The sequence below is a fragment of the Diospyros lotus genome, chromosome 13 (assembly GCF_014633365.1).
Source record: "Diospyros lotus cultivar Yz01 chromosome 13, ASM1463336v1, whole genome shotgun sequence".
Taxonomy (NCBI): domain Eukaryota; kingdom Viridiplantae; phylum Streptophyta; class Magnoliopsida; order Ericales; family Ebenaceae; genus Diospyros; species Diospyros lotus.
The window spans coordinates 4,429,207-4,451,427 of record NC_068350.1 but is presented as its reverse complement, the minus strand read 5'-3'; the positions used below and the strand labels follow the sequence as shown (position 1 = coordinate 4,451,427).

General features: G+C 40.2%; 1 protein-coding gene across 2 annotated transcripts in view; it reads right to left on the bottom strand.

Moving 5' to 3' along the window:
• Window positions 1–1,878: 1,878 nt before the first annotated feature.
• Window positions 1,879–22,221, bottom strand: part of LOC127788451 (serine/threonine-protein kinase CTR1-like) — a 36,900-nt gene continuing 16,557 nt past the window's right edge. The window contains exons 12-16 of one of the 2 annotated variants that reach the window (XM_052316713.1): window positions 6,049–6,117; window positions 5,812–5,943; window positions 4,912–5,006; window positions 4,625–4,827; window positions 1,879–2,044 (exon numbers count right to left, since the gene is read on the bottom strand). In XM_052316713.1, the coding sequence (XP_052172673.1) occupies window positions 4,758–4,827; window positions 4,912–5,006; window positions 5,812–5,943; window positions 6,049–6,117 (366 nt within the window). In that variant the 3' untranslated portion in view covers window positions 1,879–2,044; window positions 4,625–4,757. The remainder of the gene's footprint in view (window positions 2,045–4,624; window positions 4,828–4,911; window positions 5,007–5,811; window positions 5,944–6,048; window positions 6,118–22,221) is intronic. The other variant, XM_052316714.1, reaches the window with a different exon arrangement.

Genomic DNA, 22,221 nt, shown 5'->3' with positions numbered 1-22,221 from the left:
AATTTAGAGTTCAAAAAAAAAAAAAAAAATCAATGATTGCCAGGTCAGTTGGGGAGTTGAATATGGAGTTGTAGCAGAAGGAGTTACTAAAATTTTATGATTGAAATCCTTATTTGTTGAATTGGGTTATCTACTTTCTAAAATTCCCATTATTTGGTGTGATAATATGACAGCACAAAATATTGCTAAGAATCCTGTTTTTCATTCTCGTATTAAACATATTGAAATTAATATTTATTTTGTTCGAGAAAAGGTTAAGAATGGTAAAAGTAGAAATTAGATATATTCCTACTCAATATCAAATTGATGATATTTTCACTAAATATGTTCCAGATTTATCTTCTTATGTCATAAACTAGGTCTCAAAGTGTCTTCTAATTTTGCTGCTGTTCTAGACAAGTTGCAGCAGACCTTTTCTCCATATTTGCTTATAGTTCCAGGGTCTTCTACTTTGACGAGGAATGTAGAAGAGAAATAGTTTTTCTGTTACCTAGTTTGTTATATTCTGATACAATTGTTGTAAAATTAGTTAGTAGTTTGATAACTTTTATAGCTATTTAAATTTGGTACGAGAAAATTGTACTTAAATAGAATCAAACGGGTATAAATACACAACTGATTCTCTGTTTTCAATATCGAGAAGCACATTTTGTAAAACCCTAACTTCGAATTCTCTTCAGTTTTCTCTCTTGGAATTCTTTTCAATTTTCTTTCTTTTCTATTACCGCATTGAAGCTATGGCTTCGATCCCAGCAATTGTTATGGCAAGTGGTGGTGTCCAACTGGTATCTTAGAAAAGAAAAGAAGAATCAATCGAGTCATATAGTAACAAATCATGAAGAATTAGGAGAATATAGTTAATGAATATAATGTTAATTGGCATGCGCAGATCCCGGGATGATCCACAGTTCATCATAAGTACATTTTAGACAAAATGTATTTCAGGGAAATTGACAAAATCAAGTCTTTGCTCAATGATTCTGAGTAAAGGTTACTTGGGAGGATAGATTGCACGTCATTGTTTGTCTTGTGAAAAAACCTTCCTTTATTGAACCGAAAGGAGTGGCAAGAAAAGAACGGCATGCGCTTAAGCAAAGACAAGGAGGAGGAGGAGGAGGTAGAATGGCATGCGCCGCGCGTGCGCAATGATTCACAGTTGGCCTGTACTTCACAACTCTTGAAGTTATTTTGCTGTTTGACCACCTTGTCTCTATCTCAACTGTGATCTAAACGACTTTAATCTTTTCAAATCAATGAAAATTTAGATGAACTATGACAGTATATTTATGCCCAACCAAAGGATGCGGTGTTTGAACAGGAAACTACAGGTGCAAATAAATTATTTGCCACCATGACCATGTGGGGAGGGGAAAGGAAACACTCTTGTCCTCCTAATTCCTAAAAGAGAGAAGGGATACCCTGTAACTGTAATTATGATTGTGATGTTGAATTCATCATGTTCGCTTATTTCTGAATGGTCCTCTCTCGACTCTTGAAATACAAGTGGTACAGTCCCAAGAATAAATAATAATAAAGAAAAGCTAGAAATCACAAATTCTCAAAACAACGCCGCATTGAAGAAAGCACCTACCAAAGACGAAAAGAAAAACTAATAAACCTAAGTAAATAAACCCTTCCCTAACGGTCACTTTGCAATAAGTTGACACTTCCAAACCGATACTCCAAAGCTGATAAACGGTTCCAACTTCCAAATTACAGCGCACATACAAAATTTTTTGTAAGCAAACTCAAGACTGAATATTCCTGTTTCTTTAAGGTTTCAGCCGACTCTGTACCCAAGAACAAAGGAAAAAACAAAGAAACAAAGAACGAAGAAAGAATGATTTTTTTTTTTTTTTTTTGGGGGGGGGGGGGGGGGGGGGGGGGGGGGTGTTGGTGGAGAAACACTTTATAAGGATGAGCCTGACTGCCTAAAGGCTATCCGGAAATCTGAGCAATTTTCTGAAACGGAAACTACATGCAGCTACTGGATGGTGCATGGAAACCAACATTCTCCAGGCAAGAGATATGTACAGAATTGATCCTGCAGAAGGTCACAAGATAGCAGGAATTAGAATTTTATAGCCAAGAAAACAATCTACTACAGGTGCTACAAGGAAGAAGATAAGAGGGGGTCTTGTAAACCGTAAACAGCAATAGCAACGACGACAATAACACATCAAGTCTTAATCACACAGGGTGGAGTTGGGTACACTTATTCTACTTCAGCAATCTCTAGTAAACAGCAACAACTGCACAAAATCTACTAGGAATAACTTTCCCTTGAAAAGTCCCGTATCCAACCAGTTCACAACGGGGTAAATACATGGTGGCATTGGCCTCCTAGTGTCAACAAAAGCGGCCGCTACTGTAACAGCCCTCAAATTTATCTACGTAACTTTACTTAAATTGAAAATTTCCTGTATTCTAAGACAAACAACAACAGCAGCAGCAGTAATGATAATAATAAAACAGCAGTTACAGGAAAGTAGGTGGTCAAAGAGTGGAGTACCAGGAAACTAAGTGAGGTCGGTTAGATAGATACTAGCTTGCTAATTATTACTATCTATAACTACATATTCAATAAGCTTATTATCACCAAAGTCTATTTTGTCAAGCATGATAAAAAAATCCAACAATTTTGACGTTGCACTCCTTGGGCAGCTGCAACAAAACCCTCCACAAACCGTTCATCTCTCATGATCCTCCTCAATCATAGCGGTAGCTAGAACCCATCCTGAGTCTCTACTATAGAACGAAGAGGGAAAGGGCTTTTAAGACCTACGACCACGCCTGACTCAAATCATATCAGGTTTGACCTAAATATGGTCCAAATTCATAACCAGGCCCAGTTAAAAAAAAAAAAGAAAGGAAAAAAAAGCATCCATGTGATTAACCCAAGTCCTTTGGTCTTATTTTAGGACTAATTTTAGTAAATCTAGAACTTCTATTACTATAATATTTATTAACATGAATCAAGTTAAAATAAATGCACTCATTAGGACTTTCATATAAAGAATGCTAGATGAGTGGTCTGCCTTATTAAGATATGATTTCTACAAAACAAAGCATTCCCATGCATGACCTTTATACGGACGATAGAGAAAACTGTATCTTATATTATCTGTAAAGAAACAAATTTTTGGGAAAGTTTGTCACTTGAAAAATGAACTTTGAGAAAGTGATTGAGGAAAGCCATCAAAAGGGTAGGAGAAATGTGATTGAGAAAAGCTTTAAATTTTTTTTTTTCATAGTCCAAGGAAAGAGACCACATTAAATGAAAGTCTAAGGAGTCTTTCCAGTCACTGCATATGGCCAAGCAATGACTCTAAAAGCTTCTGCTACCACTCTAGTTTCTCAACAGTTGAGATAGATAATCGGTTTGTCCTAATAATCTTAACTGGATATGGTTTAATCACTATGTTAATAAAGAAGCCTAGGAAAAAGATCCATTTGTTATAGTGGAGCTAGGATAAGTCTGATAGCTAGAAAGATGATTAATTCTCAACAGTTAGAAGGATGACTAATTCTCAACAGTTTGCGAAGTAAGGGCATCCCCAGTTTATGAGGCTATCCCCTTTGCAAGACTCGGGGGAGGATCATTTTTGTATGCAGCCCTGCCCTTGCTTCACAAAGCAGTTGTTTCTAGAACTCAACGTCATGACCTTCACTCACAAAGGAGCAACCATGTTGTTGATTTAGGAAAAGCCTCAGGTGCCCTCTTGAGGTGACTCTAAAGGATATGGATCCACAAGCCTATTACTGGGGAAGAGAGAAAACAACTAGCATTGAGATCGAGAAAAAAGATCTTATTGGTTCCCATATATTAATATTATCAAGAGAGATTCTAAATATTATCAGAAGAACCACTGCTCGCCATACTAGTCCATAAGAAAGCTAGCAAAGAAATATCTAGCATCAGAAAAGAATTCTGAAAGTTAAAGTGTATATTAGTATATAATTCTTTTCCTCTAGATTATATTAATTATTACACGGTTTACCATTCAATAAATGTGAGCTGATCCCTGAAACATGAGAGATGTTAGCAACTTTGGCAATGGGGATTTTCAGTCATAACCTCCTAGAACTAAGTAATGGTGTACATATTTATTCTGAATCAGTAGTATGGACTATCTATTGATTTTCAGTAGTATGAACTAAATATTTTATTTAAAATTTAAAAACTTTGGGAAGAACTTTCTGGGTTATACAAATATTTAGGTTCGGTATTGAAGTGTTTTTTAAGGACAGGGCCTCAGGTTCACAACCAATCACACCACCCTAAGGGGTGTGTGACACCTACAAGGACATATCACCCTCAAAATGAATGTTAACAGATCCTACATCCCATATTTATCCATTATAAACTTAGAGAATGAAATTAAGTATATACCTATCCTATATGCACTACTCAGTAAAAGCAAATGCTTACTTCATGTTTGAAGTTTTATATTGAGAAACAAACACGTTCAAAACATATGTTGAACGCTTGATTTCAGAAGGCCATTCTAGGATCCAATTCCTTCAACTAATTGGCAAAGAAGTATCAAGAATCAGTTGGAGTTTTACCAACAATAGCACCCATCTGAATAAGTATTAACCATAAGCCAAGTCATAAACACACCTGAGGTAATCCAAGCAGAATTTCTTGCAAGAAAGAAATTGGATCATCAAGGGTATGATATGTACAATTATAACTTCCCCATGTTTTATATGGCATCATGTAAGTAACTGCATGCCAACCCAACTGGTTACTGTTACGGAGGCTTAACCAAATGCCTTAAAGACTCCATGATATTGGAAAAGGAAGGCCGTTTTAGGGGATCACTGCATTGCAACAAAAGCTGTAAGTGATCAATATTGAAGATTATAGGACCTGGAACTCAAAATCACAATAAAATTTCAGCTCACTTGGCCCAGCAAGCTTCAATTATCGAAGCTACTTGAGGGTTTAAATCACGCGGAATCTCAAGCCTCTTTCCCTGAAAACCAACAGCTGCTACAACCTACAAGAGAGGAAGCTTTGAGATAAACCATGTAAATTAAGTACACCAATAACCACAATCTTACACTAGAAAGATTTGAAAGTTGCAAGCCGGAAACACTAAAAAAAGAGGTTACTCTTCAACTAAGGAATGAAAGTGGAATGAGTTTAAGGGAAAAACCAGAAGTAATAGTGAGCTTAAGCTCAACATGATGTTACTGAGAGGGAGAAATGCCTGTAAAACTTTTTATGGTAAGAAAAAGAATAATAAGATGGAAAAAAGAAAAAAAGGTAATGGGAATAAAAAAAGCTCCAAATGATGCCAGAAGGAAAACTTTCAAAAACGACAGTCCATTTTCAGAACTCAAGGCTACAGATGGTGTTAAGAGCAGCCAACTGCGGTGTTTCACAAATGACAACTGGTTTTGAGAACTCAAGGTCTCGGTTTGGTATTACAAACATGAAGGCTAGTGCATGAAGCACCAACCACTGTGGACTTTTGGAGTCTGGCAGAGCCAGATATAAATGTATTCCAAATTTACTACCTAGACCAAATGGAGCAATCTTACCAATGCATCAAGGCCAGCCCTCATGGACTGCAGGCAATAAAAGTTCTGACCTTTTCACTAGGGAAAGAATCACATATTGGCAAAGATTATTTGCAGGACTAGGATGGAAGGAAGACCTTCATAACATGAAAATATATCAAGTTACTGACCAAAATGCCAGAACCTTATAGCTTTGCTTCCAATTATTTCACCAATAACACCCAAATAGCTTTGCTTCCAATTATTTCCCCAATAATACCCAAACTATTTTATACAAACCTGTGGTGGATTTAATTTAATCCAAGGTTCTCGCATTGTGGCAAGTTCCCATAATATCACACCAAAGCTGTATACATCTGACTTCTCATTGGATGGTTCATCACGGAGAACTTCTGGAGCCATCCATTCAGGCTATTAAAATAAAGAAGAAAATTTCATTTTTTTGGTAGAAGCAAGGCACACCGTGCAAGGATAACAACTTGGGAAACTGATACCATATAGTTGGAGAGAACTTACAGTTCCTGCTGCTGATTTTGAAGAAAGAAATGTACTCGCTTTTAAGCGGGAGAGGCCAAAATCACAAACCTGTTTAAACAGAAGGACAAGAGCTTGGTGTATAAGATTAATAAAAGGGTAATGGAAACAGAAAGTGGAACTACAACATGTGGGGTACAAAACATGTGTAGCATATACATTTAAATTCATAAATTAAAATTAATATTAAAACATGTGCAATATTATCTGTTAATCATATTGATAATTAACATGGTTCTTACCTGGAAATGTGAAACAAGTAATGTTTTTTATAACAATGGCAGGATTCATATGTACAGCTACAATAAGTAAAGCACATTATCGTAAAAAGGAAAAAAAAAATGGATGAGCAACTATGCTACAAAACCCATTGAAGATAAATTCATCTTTTCACAGTGATAGTAGAGAATGTAATGACATTGTAAGTATTAAAAAGAGAATAGCATACAGTCCAATGGCAAGATTTAGGGATCTTGCAATCACCAAATTACTCTCCATGAACAAAACCTTGGGGCATCAATATTAGATTTAAAATAATGGCAGAAAGTCAAAATTGCCTGCATCACCACAATACATAAGTACTGGACTGGTGAATGTACACAGTACATCATTGCAAGGGAATATAGCATCAAAGAGTAAAATTCATCATGATATTAAAAGATTAGATGCATTCGCCAGATGTGGCATAAAACCATGGGTGAACAAACTTTCACTCTTTTTAACATTGTATTTTTGTTTCCCTCAAAACCTGCATGCCTAAATAAATCTGTTAAGAGAATTTGAGAGTTTATATTTTATCCCACTTTGGGAATTTACTGTAGCACTCACATACATGTTAATGTATACATTAGCTTTGCTATCACAATTTGGATACAGTTTCTCCATATTTCTTTCCTGTTTTTTCTTTCTCTTTTTCATCAACATGGTATCTAAGCATGATCCTTAACAAAACTTGTATTGATTTATCCCTAAGCCATCTCATCTTTTCTTCTTTTCTTTTATTTTTTTCCCTTTATTCTTACCCAGCAATTTAAGGAAACGACCCAAGAGTATCAACAAAGGAATCCACCAAGGGTGTTGATTCATTCTGAAGGAATTCAACCAAGTGGAGTCGGTCATCTTGCTGCTGAGCATGCAGAGTTGTGGGTTGTCATGCACTGTCCATTCCACTACTGACGAGAGTGAGGCTGTTCGTATCATAGGGTTAGTTGCTCTGTCACTATTGCAGGGGTTGCGTCGTTTACTGATGAGAAGGATTGCCACAGACCACTCTGCTACTCTTTGCTGACAATAGGATTACTGTTTGGACCAGGGGATCAAGGAAAATTGCAGAACGAGCAACTGTTGTTCCATTGCTTACAGCTGGCCATTCTAGGTTGTAAACCATGCAAATGTTGTTCCATTTGCTTGCTACCCACCATTATGGATGCGTCACCTGCTGATAATTTTCTGAGTTTTATTAGTGATAATATTCTAGTGATAGCTAGTTGAAGTCTTACTGTTCATTCTATTACATATAAGCTATGACAACTGATGCCCTCAACCCAGATTTAAAGTTGAAAGTTCCTAAGATAATCTCAGGAACAACAAAGTTGACCAAGATTGGACGGTCATAACTAACAATAATAAGTTTGCCAATCTAGTTTCTGGAAATGAAGTGAGTGCCCAACCACAACCACCTACTGAGGGAAAAACCATAACTATGACAGATGATGACTATGATCAATACACCCAATTTCAGATTTCTTGATAGTCAACTAGTCCTTGCACTGCCACTCTGGTCCAGGCAGGTAAACCCACTGCTCTCCTATCCTCATCTCTTCACACATAGGTCATTGATTCACATTCATCCAACCACAACTGGTGATATAGGCGTTTTTACCTCTTTTACTGCTTCTTCCACATTACATAGTCTCACTTTAGCAGATGGATCCTCAGCCTTGTTAGTGGCCAAGCTAATTTGACCACCTCTCTTTCATTATCTTATAATCTTTTACCTTCCTAAATTTCCATTCAACTTCTTGTCTATAACTAAACTTACTTGTAATCTCAATTGATTTATCTCATTTATCCCTGATCATTGTTTGTTTCAAAAGTTGTTTGCAAAGAGGATTACTAGTAGAGGTCAGAAGTCTGGTGAATAAAATATCCAGGTTAGTGAGGGTACATTTTCAGTGGCTCGGTCCAGCATTTCCTCAATGTCTCTCCTTCAACTTCGTTGTCACGCAGGTTTCTCATCCATCTTTATCTAGTTTGTGCAAGTTGTGTCCTAGTTTCTGTTCATTGTCTTCATCAACTTGGGGAGTCACTACAATTTGTAAAACACCATCATATTTCTTATTTTCCCAAAGTTGATAAATGAGCTTCCACCCCTTTTGAGATAGTTTATTATGTTTGGGGTCTTATGTCCTGTAATTTCAAAATTAGGCTGTCATTAGTTTGTAACTTTTGTGGATGACCACTCCCAAATGACATAGTTATATTTAATGAAAACTCATTCGGGAATTATCGACATCTTCTCTACTTTTTTTGTGATGATATAAAACCACAATTCGGCTAACCATTCTGGTTCTTCAGAGCTGTAATGCAAAGGAGTACTTTTTTGCTCCCTTTTTCACTTTATGACTAAACACAGTATGCTCCATCACTGCTCTTGTTAAGCTGCTCTTGTTCCACCTCAACCATATGCCCTCTTCTCCTCTAGACTGTGAAATTCCACATTTTGTCTTTTTTCCCCCTCCTAATCGTTATTTCTTCTCCTCTAGATGGTGTGTGTCTTTTGTTCATGATGTCCATTCTAGTGTTACTAAACTTGACCCCAAATTGCTGAAGTGTGTTTTTCTGGGTTAATCAAGTACAAATGGGATATAGGCATTTCTATCTTGATTTGAATAAGCACTTGATCTCATCTGATGTAGCATTTTTTGGGTCTTCACCTTTCTGCCTACTGCCATCTGAATCTTCTTCCACCATCCCTTCCAGTGATGATTTTTGGATATATTATGTTCCTTCCCATTCTCCTCCTTTGATTCCTAATTCCTTAGTCCCCTTGGTGCACCATACCATTACTCAGGTATACAGTCATCCCTATTCACCATCTAGAATTCCTGTTGGTTCAACTGATTCCCCTTCAACTGAGATTGCTTCTTCGTCCATGGATTCTACACCATCATCACTTATAGCATCAAACCTTGATCTCCCAATTGCTCTTAAAGACACTACCCTGTCATGAACCTAGGGTTCGAGATAGGTTAAAAGAGGTATTGGGGAATAAATCAGAATTAAAGGATGGGGGAAATCAGTAGAAAGAGGGAGAGATATTAAGAGGAAATGGGGGAGAAATAGTAGAGAGAAAATCAGAATTTCAATTATCATTCAACATAATCATCTCCTCTTACAATGGGCCTTTTTATAGGCATAGGTAGTTCCTTAACTAATTTCTAACAGCAACCATGTGCTCCTAACAAACAACCAAATATCTCCTAACAAACTAATATAAGCCTATTACAATATTACCCCTTTATTATATCTTTATCACAATATTACCCTTTTAATCCTCCTAGTGACATGACAATTTCCCCCCTTGAAATGTTTCTTATCCCCAAGAAACTTATTACCACCTAGCCATTGCTTCTTTATCCAATACCCATCTTCACCCAGTAGTTTCTTCTTCGCTTTTCTTTCTTCTTATCTTGTTTTTCCTTTTTCTTTTGCCTTCTCTTTTCTTTCTCCTCAGCAGCAACAATATTATGGCTTGTTGCCACACCAATGGAAACATGAATGAGCAAAACATCAAGGGTCTTGGTCCCTTCAACAAAGAAGTCCTTCCCTTTTTTCCTTTCATCTTGTTTCACTTTATCCTTCTGCATCCTCCATTGCTCCAGATGCGCCGTCAATCCTACAACCCCATCCTCCAACTCTTCGGGCTGCAATGTTAACTTTGTTTTGTCTTGTGTGCCCGTGCCAATGACATACATGTGGGATGTTCCAAGCAAGGTGCTCGGTGCAATCCTTTGTTCCTTCTCTTTAGACTCCTTATTTTGTTGTTTCAGGAGATCAATAGCATCAGGAGTCTCAGCACTAGTGGCAATGCTTGAGAGACTGCCAATTGATTGAGTGCCATCCTCCACTTTCTCCTCCCCAATCTTTTCTTCCATGTACTCCTTAGCCTTCTCCATAGCCAAGACCAAGGGAGTAGTATGTTAAGACCCTTTCATATCTTCAGTAGGGGCCTCCTCCAGTGGAAATACTTTTACTTACTGGTAGCTGGAGTATACCAAGGATTTACTTTTAGCAAGGCTGTCTTCTTTCGGCTGCTCCACTTTAAGGAATTCCTCCTTGTTAAAACTTCCGCGATAATCATCGAAGTATTCAATGGGAAAGTTGTAATGATACTTCTTGATTAGTATCATTGCAAACTCCTGTAGCTTCTCGCGAAACATACGGCCAAATTCCTCGCACTATTCATGAATCCCATTGCTTGTTCCTTTGTCCTTGTTGCTACCAACTGAAAATGCAGCATTCTTTGGCTGCCATTGAGGCTCCATTCCAGCTGAAAATGAAGCATTCTTTTGCTGCAATTTAGGGCTCATCTGCTCCATGCATGCACTGCTCCAAATGGCCTCAGGATCAGGTCGTCCCCCTGAAAATGCAACACCCTTCTGCAGCGACTAAGACTCCAATGTCCTCGTTCTTGCACTACTGCCCCTAGCAAACTTCTCACGAGCAAGACCACTCGAAGGCCAATAAATAGGAGCTTTATGCATTCTAAATCCCTCACTTCTCTTCAGTATGTACCTCTAACAGTCACCTTTGAAGCTGATCCAATAGGTGGCAAATTGCAGGTTCTAGAGTCACCTAAAGCTACCAATTGTCCTTACTCGCCTGTTATCTATTCCAACAGCTGAAATTCCAGCTTCGAAACTACCACTTGCTTCCTCTCTCAAGATTCAAACAGGAGACCCCAGCTTCACAAGCGACAATCGCCTCACGTCAACTGCCCAAGGAAGTTGCCAACCCAATCACCGTCCCTACTGGCTGCGACTCCCGTTTCCACGTCTGACCCAATCTCTATCACCTTCCAATTCCAAGTCCGACAGTGCCTTCCTTGCACCGGTCGCCATCCAATCACCTTCCAATTCAAAATCACCCAGTGGAATCCGTCTTCTATGTTGATTGACTCTGATGCAGTCGATACACTTTGTCGAATTCAAGCCGAAAATCGCTTGACCCGCTTCGCACGTCAGTTAGGAGCAAGAATTACCAAGATTTGCAGCCAAGAGTCAATGGAACTCCTTCCAATCCCGATTGGGCAATATTTCCGATCAGAGGTGTTCAATCCGTTCACCCAGACTGCTGGACTCACCTCGGATCCTTCCTTTGGTTCTGCCCAATCACCGACCATTGAAAATGGCCGCGACACCCGCTACACAATCGCCAGACCTACTGCAATTAACTCGGCTGCAACACCCACTTCCTTGCCTGATCAGACCGCAATCGCTTGGAACTCCTGCACTAGTCGCGGCCTCCTGGCCATTAGCGTCGACCTCTGTCACCCACTCCAGTCACGACCTTCTGGGCCGAGGACCACCAGTAGATAGCTCCTTCAATTCGCTTGAGTTGCTGAGAATCGTGGTCGTATCTCACCTCCTCTATCACGATCGGATCTAAAAATTCACTAGCCTAATACCATCCTTCGAAGTCACCTCCAGAAGTCAGCAACACGCTTGAATTTCACAATTGAGCGTCACTGTCGGCTTCGCCTCCAAGAATCCACAATGCTTCCAATCACTTCCTTCAACTTGACCATCAGAGTCTTAGCCAAAGTCATTCCTCCCACTTCCCCTTCAGATCCGAGCCGACACTCACGTCCTTGTGTGTCAGAATCAATTCCGAGATTCAATGGTCGTATTCGTCTTCAAAACTCGAATAGGAGTGCCTCTGATCTGCAATTGAATTGCCGATCAGAATTGCCTAACGCAATGGATCAACCACCTCCATACTCTGGTTTTAATCACTGAAATTAATTTCAATAGCCTTCTAATTGAATTGAACCCCAAGCCAAGGACAGCTACAGCCCAATCACTGTCCAATCATTCCAGAACTACCGGAATTCGCTAAACTCAAATCGTTGAATAAGATTTGATGGAATCATAATCGAGAACCGTTGGCGCTGATACCATTTGTCACAGACCTAGGGTTCGAGATAGGTTAAAAGAGGAATTGGGGAAGAAATCAGAATTAAAGGAAGGGGGAAATCAGTAGAAAGAGGGAGAGATATTAAGAGGAAAGGGGGGAGAAATAGTAGAGAGAAAATCAGAATTTCAATTATCATTCAACATAATCATCTCCTCTTACAATGGGCCTTTTTATAGGCATAGGTAGCTCCTTAACTAATTTCTAACAGCACCCATGTGCTCCTAACAAACAACCAAATATCTCCTAACAAACTAATATAAGCCTATTACAATATTACCGCTTTATTATATCTCTATCACAATATTACCCTTCTAATCCTCCTAGGGACATGACATACCCCAAATATCCTATTTCTAATTTTGTGACTTATTCTGGTTTGCCTGCTTTTTTGTGTTGTCTTATCTCCTCTAATAATTATTCAATTCCAAAGTTTGTTGGTGAGGCAGTGGCACATCCTAGTTGACAGATAACCATAGAAGAGGACATGGTTGCCCTTGAGCATAAACCTAGGATTTAGCACTTGTTCCGGCCTGGTGAGGCCATTGGATGCTGGTGGGTGTATCCAATGAAACTAAATCCTGATGGTTCTCTGGCCCCAGCGAAAGCAACTTTGGCTAAAGGATATGCTTAGGCTTATGGAGTTGATTACTTTGACACCTTTTCTCTTATAGCTAAACTTGCTTATGTTCGTTTTATTATCTCCCTTGTAGCTTCACATCATTGGTCTCTTCATCAAAGATAGATGTGAAGAATACCTTTCTTGATGGTGATATCAAAAACAAAATTTACAAGGAGCAACCACCTGCGTTTTTTCTTAGAGGAAGTCTGATCATGTCTGTTGATTGTATGTCTCTGTATGGATTAAAACAATCTCCACGTGCTTGGTTTAGGTGGTTTAGCGAGATGGTTCAGGAGTTCAGCCTCCGGCATTCTAACAGTGATCATTTTTGTGTTCCATAAACAGTTTACCTTTGGAAGTATAGTTATAGTCATTTATGTTGATGACATCATGACATTGCTATCACAGAGAGTGAAAACATGGGCATTGAATAAATTGAAGGTATTTCTCCAATTCAAATGTGAGACTAATGACCTGGAAATCTGAAGTATTTTTAGGGAGTGAAATTGCATGCTCCAGTTGTTGAGGAAGAAATTCTGATGGAAAAGAAGAATCCCGAAATTAAAAGGGGATAAGAACAAGTTATTTGAATGAAAGATAAAGAAGAAGAAGGATGAGATCAAAAGAAGATAAAAGATACAGCTATTCCTTAAAGATAGGAGAAGAACTTTCAAAGTTTAATTCTATCTTATATGTTGTTGTATTGTGAATTTAAACTTGTATTTTGAATTCCTAGATATTAGGAGATAGATGATAGAAGTTTTCTGTATTTAAAAGCATCATATGATCTAATGAAGGTGTGAAACAGTTTGTTCCATTCACCCCTTGTTACTTAGTGTTTGTTCCTAAAACATCTAAGTTTGTTCACCAGTCAATGTAATGTGTCAGTTCGCAGCAACCCCATGGACTAGTTACAGGAAGGCAGTTATGAGGACTCTGTGTTACCTCCAGCGGACTCCTGGTGGTATTCTCTATTGTGATCGAGGTAATGTCAGAATAGAAGGTTTCTTATATGTCAATTAGGCAGGATCCTCATCAAATAGAAAGTCACCTGCTAGTCATTGTGTGTTTGTTGGAGGAAATATGCAGTCATGGAAAAGCAAGAAGTAAGAAGTGTGATAAGTCTCGAATCTGAGACTTATTCAATTCTAGATATTATAGTAGCCATAGGAATTCAAATTTGGGAGAGAGAGAGAGAGAGAATTTGAAAAGAGGAGGGAGAATTGAGAGAGAATAGGAGGGAGAGAAATTGGAGGGAAAGATTTATGATCTATTTCATTGCATAAATCCCATCCTCGGGCGCTTGTTATCCTTTTATAGGCAGCCCTTTAGTTGTAACCGAAAGTGAACAAGCTATTAAAGCTACAACCATTTGGTACAACTATGGCTTGTTACAAGTCTTAGGCTAATTACAGCCTTGCCCCCTACTCTTAATTACATTCATGCCCTTGTCCGCCCTTTGGGGTCGTGACATTTCCCCTCCCCTTGAGATCTTTCTTATCCCCAAGAAAGGACAAAAGATGGGCTGCTCGGGGGTATTGTTTCAGCAAGTCTGGTAAGTACTCCCAAGTGGTATTATCTAGATGTAGATGACTCCATTGAACTGGCACTTCCATTAGGGGCAATGTATCCTTGTCGGTGATCCTCCAGTCCACGATGGCTTGGCGTTCCATGAGCACCTCGCCATCTTCATCTACTGAGGGAAGATTGGGGCTTGTAGTGGTTGTAGGCTCCACTGCTTTCTTTAGCAGTGACACACGAAACACCAGATGGGTAGGTGTCCCTTCAGGCAGTTGCAGACTATAAGCTACCTTACCTATTTTAGCAAGCACAATGTATGGCCCAAAGTACTTAGGGCTCAACTTAGAAGTTGGAGTTGTTGAGAAAGAGTGTTAAGAGGAACTACTTGACCTTCAGGTACATTTTATCACCCACGTTGAATCCCCGATCACTTTCTCCTCTTATCAGCCACTTGTTTCATCCTATTATGAGCTATTGTAAGCTCCTTCTTTAGCAGTTGTATCGTCCTCTGCCTTTGTTGTAGGACTTTCTATGGCAAACACTGTTATGGGGGCATTCATTAAGGCAGGCATAATAAGGGCTTGGTATCCAAATAATGCTTCAAATGGAGACTTCTTAACGGCACTATTATGGCTTGAGTTGTACCACCATTGTGCCATAGATAGCCATCTACTCCAACTCTTAGGTTTGGCAAAGCACACACGCCGTAGATAGGACTCCAAGCATTGATTCACTCTTTCCGTTTGCCCATCCGTCTCCGGATAGTAAGTTGTGGACATATGCAGCCCTACTCCCAAGCCTTTAAACAGCTCCTGCCAAAAGTGGCTTGTAAAGATCTTGTCCTTGTCGGACACTATTGACTTTGGAACCCCATGGATCTTAGCCACTGAGTCTAGGAACTTGTTATGGTAGCTAGCAAGTAATATGAATAAATGTGTAAATTCCGCTATTAGGAAATTGAATTATAGTTTAAGCATAGCTGGTAGAATGTGCCAACATGCTAGGACAAGTTGTAAAGGGCCAGTGCACATGGGCTCGTGCCAAACCGTTTTTTGCGCCCATTTTTCAGATCGGTATAAATAACCGATCCAGCGCTAGAACATGCATGTTGAATGAAAATCGGAAATGAGTTTCCCTCCCATTCTCTCTAAATTCTTCCCCTAAAATTCTCTCTCAATTTTGATCTCCCTCCTCCCTCAAATATTTCTTCGATTCCCTCTTAATTTCCCATTCTCGATCCTTCAAGAATTCCACTGTTAAATTTATAATCTGACAAATTGGTATCAGAGCAAGGATCCTGTCTTCGTTGCGAATTGTTCGAGCAATGGCTGACAGTACCAAGATGCGACAGATGGAAGCACAACTACAACAAGTCTCAGCATCTGTGGCCGAGATGCAAGGTAGAATGGATTCAATGGAAGAGAAGGTTGGATTGTCGGTGGATAGGAAGTTGGACGCACTAGTGGAAAGGCTTAGAGGTGATATGCGTTTGCAATTAAGGGAAGAAATGCAGGAAGTAAGAGATCAGGGGAATCTGTTGCGTGATCAGTTGCAACAGTTCATGAGAATGTTTGCAGGCCAATCACAAGTGAGAATCTCCCCTGACTTTCCGCCGAGGGAAAGATCGGAGCCAATTCTACCGAGCATCGGTGGAAGCCACCGAAATGTCAAATTATTTGTGTTGGAAGGAGAGCTAGTCATGGTGGAAGAATTGGTACCTGAGAGAAGATGGGAGGTGCCAACTCGTCCGCACCAAACCGGATTTCCAGTACCTAAACTAGAACTTCCAGTGTTCGAAGGGGTGAAACCACAATGGTGGCTGAGGCGGTGAGAAATTATTTGAAATCCATCATGTAGAGGAGAATCATAAAGGTGGCTTTAACGGCAACATATCTTCATGATGAAGGGGATATATGGTTCCAAGGATGGTCCAGGATGAGAGACAGATATAATTGGGATGACTTCGCGCAAGGGTTGTGCGAGAGGTTTGGAGAGCGAGGACGATGGGACGTGGTACAAGAATTTAATTGCCTAAGGCAAGAAAGAACAATGCTGGAGTTTCAGGCGAAATTTGAGGAGCTCAAATTTAGGATGCTCAACAACAATCCTTACCTGAATGAGGAATACTTCGTATCTAGTTTCATAGGAGGATTGAATGATGAATTGAGATCGGCAGTACAAGTCCTCCGCCCTAAGACGGTACAAGAAGCGGCAGAGGGGGCTACTTTGCAAGAGATGACGTTTGAGGCACTATTAAAAAAACAGAAGATACAGAGTAAAGGATCACCGGTCGGGCCTATAACATACGGGAATCGACCTGCAGGAAGAGAATTGATCAAATTTGGTACCAATAACAGGTATCCAACCTCAACTTCAGTCCCTCAGAACATGCAAAACAAGGACAGATTGATGGAGCAAAGGAGAGTTGCGGGACTATGTTTCAAGTGTGGAGAGAAATACATGCCAGGGCACCAATGTAAAAGACAACTCCTACTATTGGAAGGAGGAGATGAGGAAGGAGACAGAGAAAGAGAAGTGATGGAGGAAGAGGAGGAAGAAGAAAGGGGAGCGATATCCCTACATGCCATCAAAGGGGTATCTAATAGCAAGATTATCAAGGTAAAGGGTAAGGTACAGGACAACTGCTTACTGGTTCTGATAGATAGTGGGAGCACCCACAATTTCATTGATGAGGGAACTGCTAGGAGAATGAAATACCCAACAGCTAGCACACCACCCCTCTCAGTAACAGTAGCTAACGGGGATAAGGTAATCAGCAAATCAGCTTGCTTAGGATTTTGCTAGGAGATGCAAGGGGGGGAGTTCTGGGCTGATCTGAGATTGCTAAAATTGGGAGGATGTCACATTATGCTGGGAGTAGATTGGATGCGTGAGGTAAGCCCTATCAGTTTCGATTTCAACAATATGGAAGTTATACTTGAAAAAGAGGGCAGAAGGGTAGTGCTACAAGGAAATGTGGAAGTGGGAACTTGTAAAATGATGAAGGGAAAGAAATTGCAGCAATTATTCAAAAAGAAGATGGCACAAGTGACCCAATTGTTTTCAATCCAAGACATTAGACAGCAGGAAGAAGAAGCGAACAAGGATTCCTCCAATCAGACATGGTAGGTACACGAATTGACCCTCCTTGATACTTTATTGATTGAATACAAGGACCTCTTTGTAGAACCTAAAACCTTACCTCCCAAGAGACCCCTAGACCATACCATACCCTTGTTACCTAATGTTGGACCAATAAACATTAGATCCTACCAGTACCCACCTAAACTCAAATCTAAAATAGAAAAGATGGTCCGAGACATGCTAAACCTATCCATTATCCGCTCCAGCCACAGTCCTTTTGCTTCTCCCGTCCTCTTGGTGAAGAAAAAAGATGGCACTTGGCGCTTCTGTGTTGATTATAGACAGCTCAATACCATCACCATTAAGGACAAATTCTCAATCCCAATTATAGACCTCCGTTCGGGGTACCATCAAATTAGGATGGACCCCAACGACATTCACAAGACTGCATATCGGACACACCATGGCCATTTTGAATTTAAAGTCATGCCGTTTGGCCTCACAAATGCCCCTGCCACATTCCAACCCCTTATAAACCAAATTTTCGAACCCTACCTTAGAAAATTTGTATTGGTATTCTTTGATGATATCCTAATCTATAGCCCTTCATTCGAGCAACATCTAAACTACCTTAGGCTATTTGAGATCCTACGATTCAATCAGTTATGCATCAAGAGGTCGAAGTGTGCATTTGCACAGACACAAATAGAGTACCTAGGTCACATCATATCAAAGGTTGGAGTTGGGACTGATCCAAAGAAGATAGAAGCAGTGGTATCATGGCCTAAACCTGCAAACATCAAGGCTTTAAGGGGCTTCCTAGGGCTTACTGGATACTATATAAAGTTTGTGAAGAATTATGGAACAATCAGCAAGCTTTTAATAGAATTATTGAAGAAAAAAGGATTTAAATGGAACCCCAAAGCAGAGCAGGCTTTTGAGCAGTTAAAGGAAGCATTGATCAAGGTTCCTACACTTGGCTTACCAAACTTTAGTAAGCCATTCACCCTGGAGACGGACGCTAGCAATGCAAGAATAGGTGCAATGCTATCACAAGAAGGCAGACTATTGGCTTTTCTTAGTCAAGCTCTAGCACCCCAACACCAAGGCCTTAGCATTTATGAAAAGGAGCTTATGGTAGTCCTGATGGTAGTGGAGAAATGGTGCCATTACTTAGAGGGAGGACGATTTGTGATAAAAAAAGATCACGAAAGTTTAAAATTCTTACTGCAGTAGAGATTACACACCCAGCTACAAAAGAAAAGGATGGCCAAACTCATGGGACTGGATTATGTAATTTGTTTTAGGAAAGGGAAGAAAAACGTGGCAGCAGACACCTTGTCTTATTGCCATGAAGAAGGGATGCACGTAGCAATATCCACAGTAATACCGGATTGGCTTCAAGAAGTCATAGATAGCTACAACAAAGGGGATTGGGTTAAAGGATTACTAGAACAGCTGAGTGTCAAAGAAGACAGCAAGCCCGAATATACGCTTAAGGATGGCATAATAAGATACAAAGGCCAGTTGGTTATCGGTGATTGTGAAGAGCTTAAGGCAAAAATAGTGCATGCCTTACATGGGTCGCCAGTAGGAGGGCACTCGGACATTCAAAGTACATACCACAAGGTCAAACAGATATTCTTTTGGCCCAATTTAAGGAAATACATATGGGATTACATACTGAAATGTGATGCATGTAGAAGGTGTAAGCATGAAACGGTAGCCCATCCCGGTCTCCTACAACCTTTAGAAATCCCAGAACGTGCTTCGACCAACGTAACCATGGATTTCATAGAAGGGTTACCAAAATCAGAAAGGAAAGATTGTATTTTTGTGGTAGTAAACCGATTCACTAAATTTAGTCACTTTATAGGGTTGTCACACCCGTTTACTGCACAAGAAGTAGCCAGGGCTTACTTGGAGAATATAGTGAAGTTGCATGGCACTCCACAGTCCATTGTATCGAACAAAGACAAAGTCTTCACTGGCCTCTTCTAGAAAGAACTAATGAGGATGTTGGGTACCAAATTACTAATGTCTATCGTTTACCACCCGGAAACAGATGGGCAGACTGAGAGAGTTAATCAATGTTTGAAATGATACTTAAGGTGTTTAAGCTTCTTACAACCGAGGGGATGGAACAAATGGCTAGCCATAGCACAATGGTGGTATAACTCGAGCTACCACAGCTCTATCAAGATGACATCTTTTGAGGCCCTTTATGGCTATAAACCGGATCTACTTCCAGCTTTGGGAGGACACACAACAGTAGCAACAGTGGAAACTTACTTACAGTAGAGGTAGGATGTTATGCGGATGGTGAAAACCAAATTGGCCAAAGCCAAGAACAGAATGAAGCAGTTGGCGGATCGAAAGAGGATTGAACAAAATTTTACAGTGGGTGAAGAGGTATATTTGAAGCTTAACCAACAGTACCTTAAGGCCTTGACCAAGCAACCCATATCCAAACTAAACCCCAAGTACTATGGACTTTCCTATTTTGGAGAAAATTGGTGATGTAGCCTATCGACTACAACTACCGGAGGATGCCAAGATACACCCCGTTTTCCATGTCTCCCTACGCAAGAGAGCGATAGGAACACAGAGATCGACACCCACCTTACCGCCTATGGTGGGAGAAGTACCAGAAAATGCAGAACCCACAGCAATTCTTGACAGACAAGTAATCCACCGTAGTGGTCCTCTCTTCATTCGGATAATAACACATGGGAATACTTGCCAGAGTTCCTCCACCAATTTCCTAACGCAACAAGCCTACTACACATTTCTTGTGGACAAGAAATTTCTTAAGGGGCGGGGATTGTGATGGTAGCTAGCAAGTAATATGAATAAATGTGTAAATTCAACTATTAGGAAATTGAATTACAGTTTAAGCATAGCTGGTAGAATGTGTCAGCATGCTAGGACAAGTTGTAAAGGGCCAGCACACATGGGCTCGTGCCAAACCGTTTTTGGCACCATTTTTTCAGATCAATATAAATAACTGATCCAACGCTAGAACATGCATGTTGAATGAAAATCGGAAATGAGTTTCCCTCCCATTCTCTCTAAATTCTTCCCCTAAAATTCTCTCTCAATTCTAATCTCCCTCCTCCCTCAAATATTTCTTCGATTCCCTCTTAATTTTCCATTCTCGATCCTTCGAGAATTCCACTATCAAATTTATAATCTAACAGAACTGTCTAGCCACCTCTTGAGCCGTGAATGGGTGGGTGAGACTTGCAAAGTGTGCAAACTTTGTTAGCCTATCCACAATCACCAATATGGCATCCTTGCCCTTTGATTTAGGTAGCCCTTCAATGAAGTTCATGGATACCCCTTCCCAAGCCTATTTTGGTATGGTAATGGTTGGAGTAATCCCAGTAGGGGCACATGCTCATGCTTGCATCTCTGGCAGGTAGGGTAGGCTAGTACAAACTCCACCATTTCTTCTTTTAGTCCCTACCTTACCTTGTGGTATGTAACCCTAATTCTAGAATGGTCCCCTAAGGGAGAGTCATGTAGTGACTGTAGAATCCTCCTTTTAATACTTTGGTCATTTCCCACCACTATTCGGCCTCAATATCTAATCAATCCCTTAGACATTATATACCCTCTACTCCCAATAAGCTCCACAGCTAGTTGCTCTTGCGGTACTTTCAGCCACTCTGAATTTACATAGCTCTCTGTGATCTCATTCACCCAATATCAGGGACTATAGCTATGATGGCATTACAACTAACATGTTCTTCTCTTCTAGAAAGTGCATTAGCCACTTTGTTCTCTTTTTCCTGTTTGTAATAAATCGTATAATCTAATCCCAGCAGTTTGGATACCCCCTTCTTCTGGAGCTGAGTATGTAGTCTCTGTTGCAACAAATACCTCAAGCTATCGTGATCAGTCTTAGTGATGAAACGGCTACCCTCCAAGTAATGTCTCCATTTGTCCATTGCCACCAAAACTGTCAATAAATCCTTATCGTACACACTTAGTCCCAAATGCTTTGGGGCTAAGGCTTGGCTCAGACATGCCGGTGGTCTTCCTTCTTGCATGAGCACTACCCCCACCCCCACATCATTGGCATCCGTCTCCACCACAAAGGTTTTGGAGAAGTCAGGCAGGCCTACTACCGGGGCTTGTGTCATAGCCACCTTAAGAGTTGTGAATGCCTTCTCTGCCTTGGGATTCCACTGAAACTTGTCTTTCTTTAGCAATTTTGTTAAGGGCTTGCTAATTACCCCCTAGTGTGGGACGAATCTCCTTTAATATCATGTTAATCGCAAGAAGCCCCTCAACTCCCTAACGTTGGAAGGTCTTGGCCATTCAGTCATGGTTGTAATCTTCCTCAAGTCAGTACTCACCCCTTCACCCGAGATCACATGCCCCAAATATTCCACTTCCTTATTTGCAAACAAACATTTGGACATTTGGACATACAATTGATTGAGTTTAAGGATTTCAAAAGTTGTCCTTAGGTGGGTGAGGTGGAGTTTCAAGTTAGGGCTATATATTAGTATGTCATCAAAGAATACTAATATGAATTTCCTTAGGTAAAGGGCAAACAATTGGTTCATCAAGGCTTGAAAGGTAGCAGGGGCATTAGTGAGCATAAATGGCATAACAAGGAATTCATAGAGGCCTTAGTGGGTACGGAATGCAATTTTTGGTATATCGACAGGGTTCACATAAATGGCATAACAAGGAATTCATAGAGGCCTTAGTGGGTACGG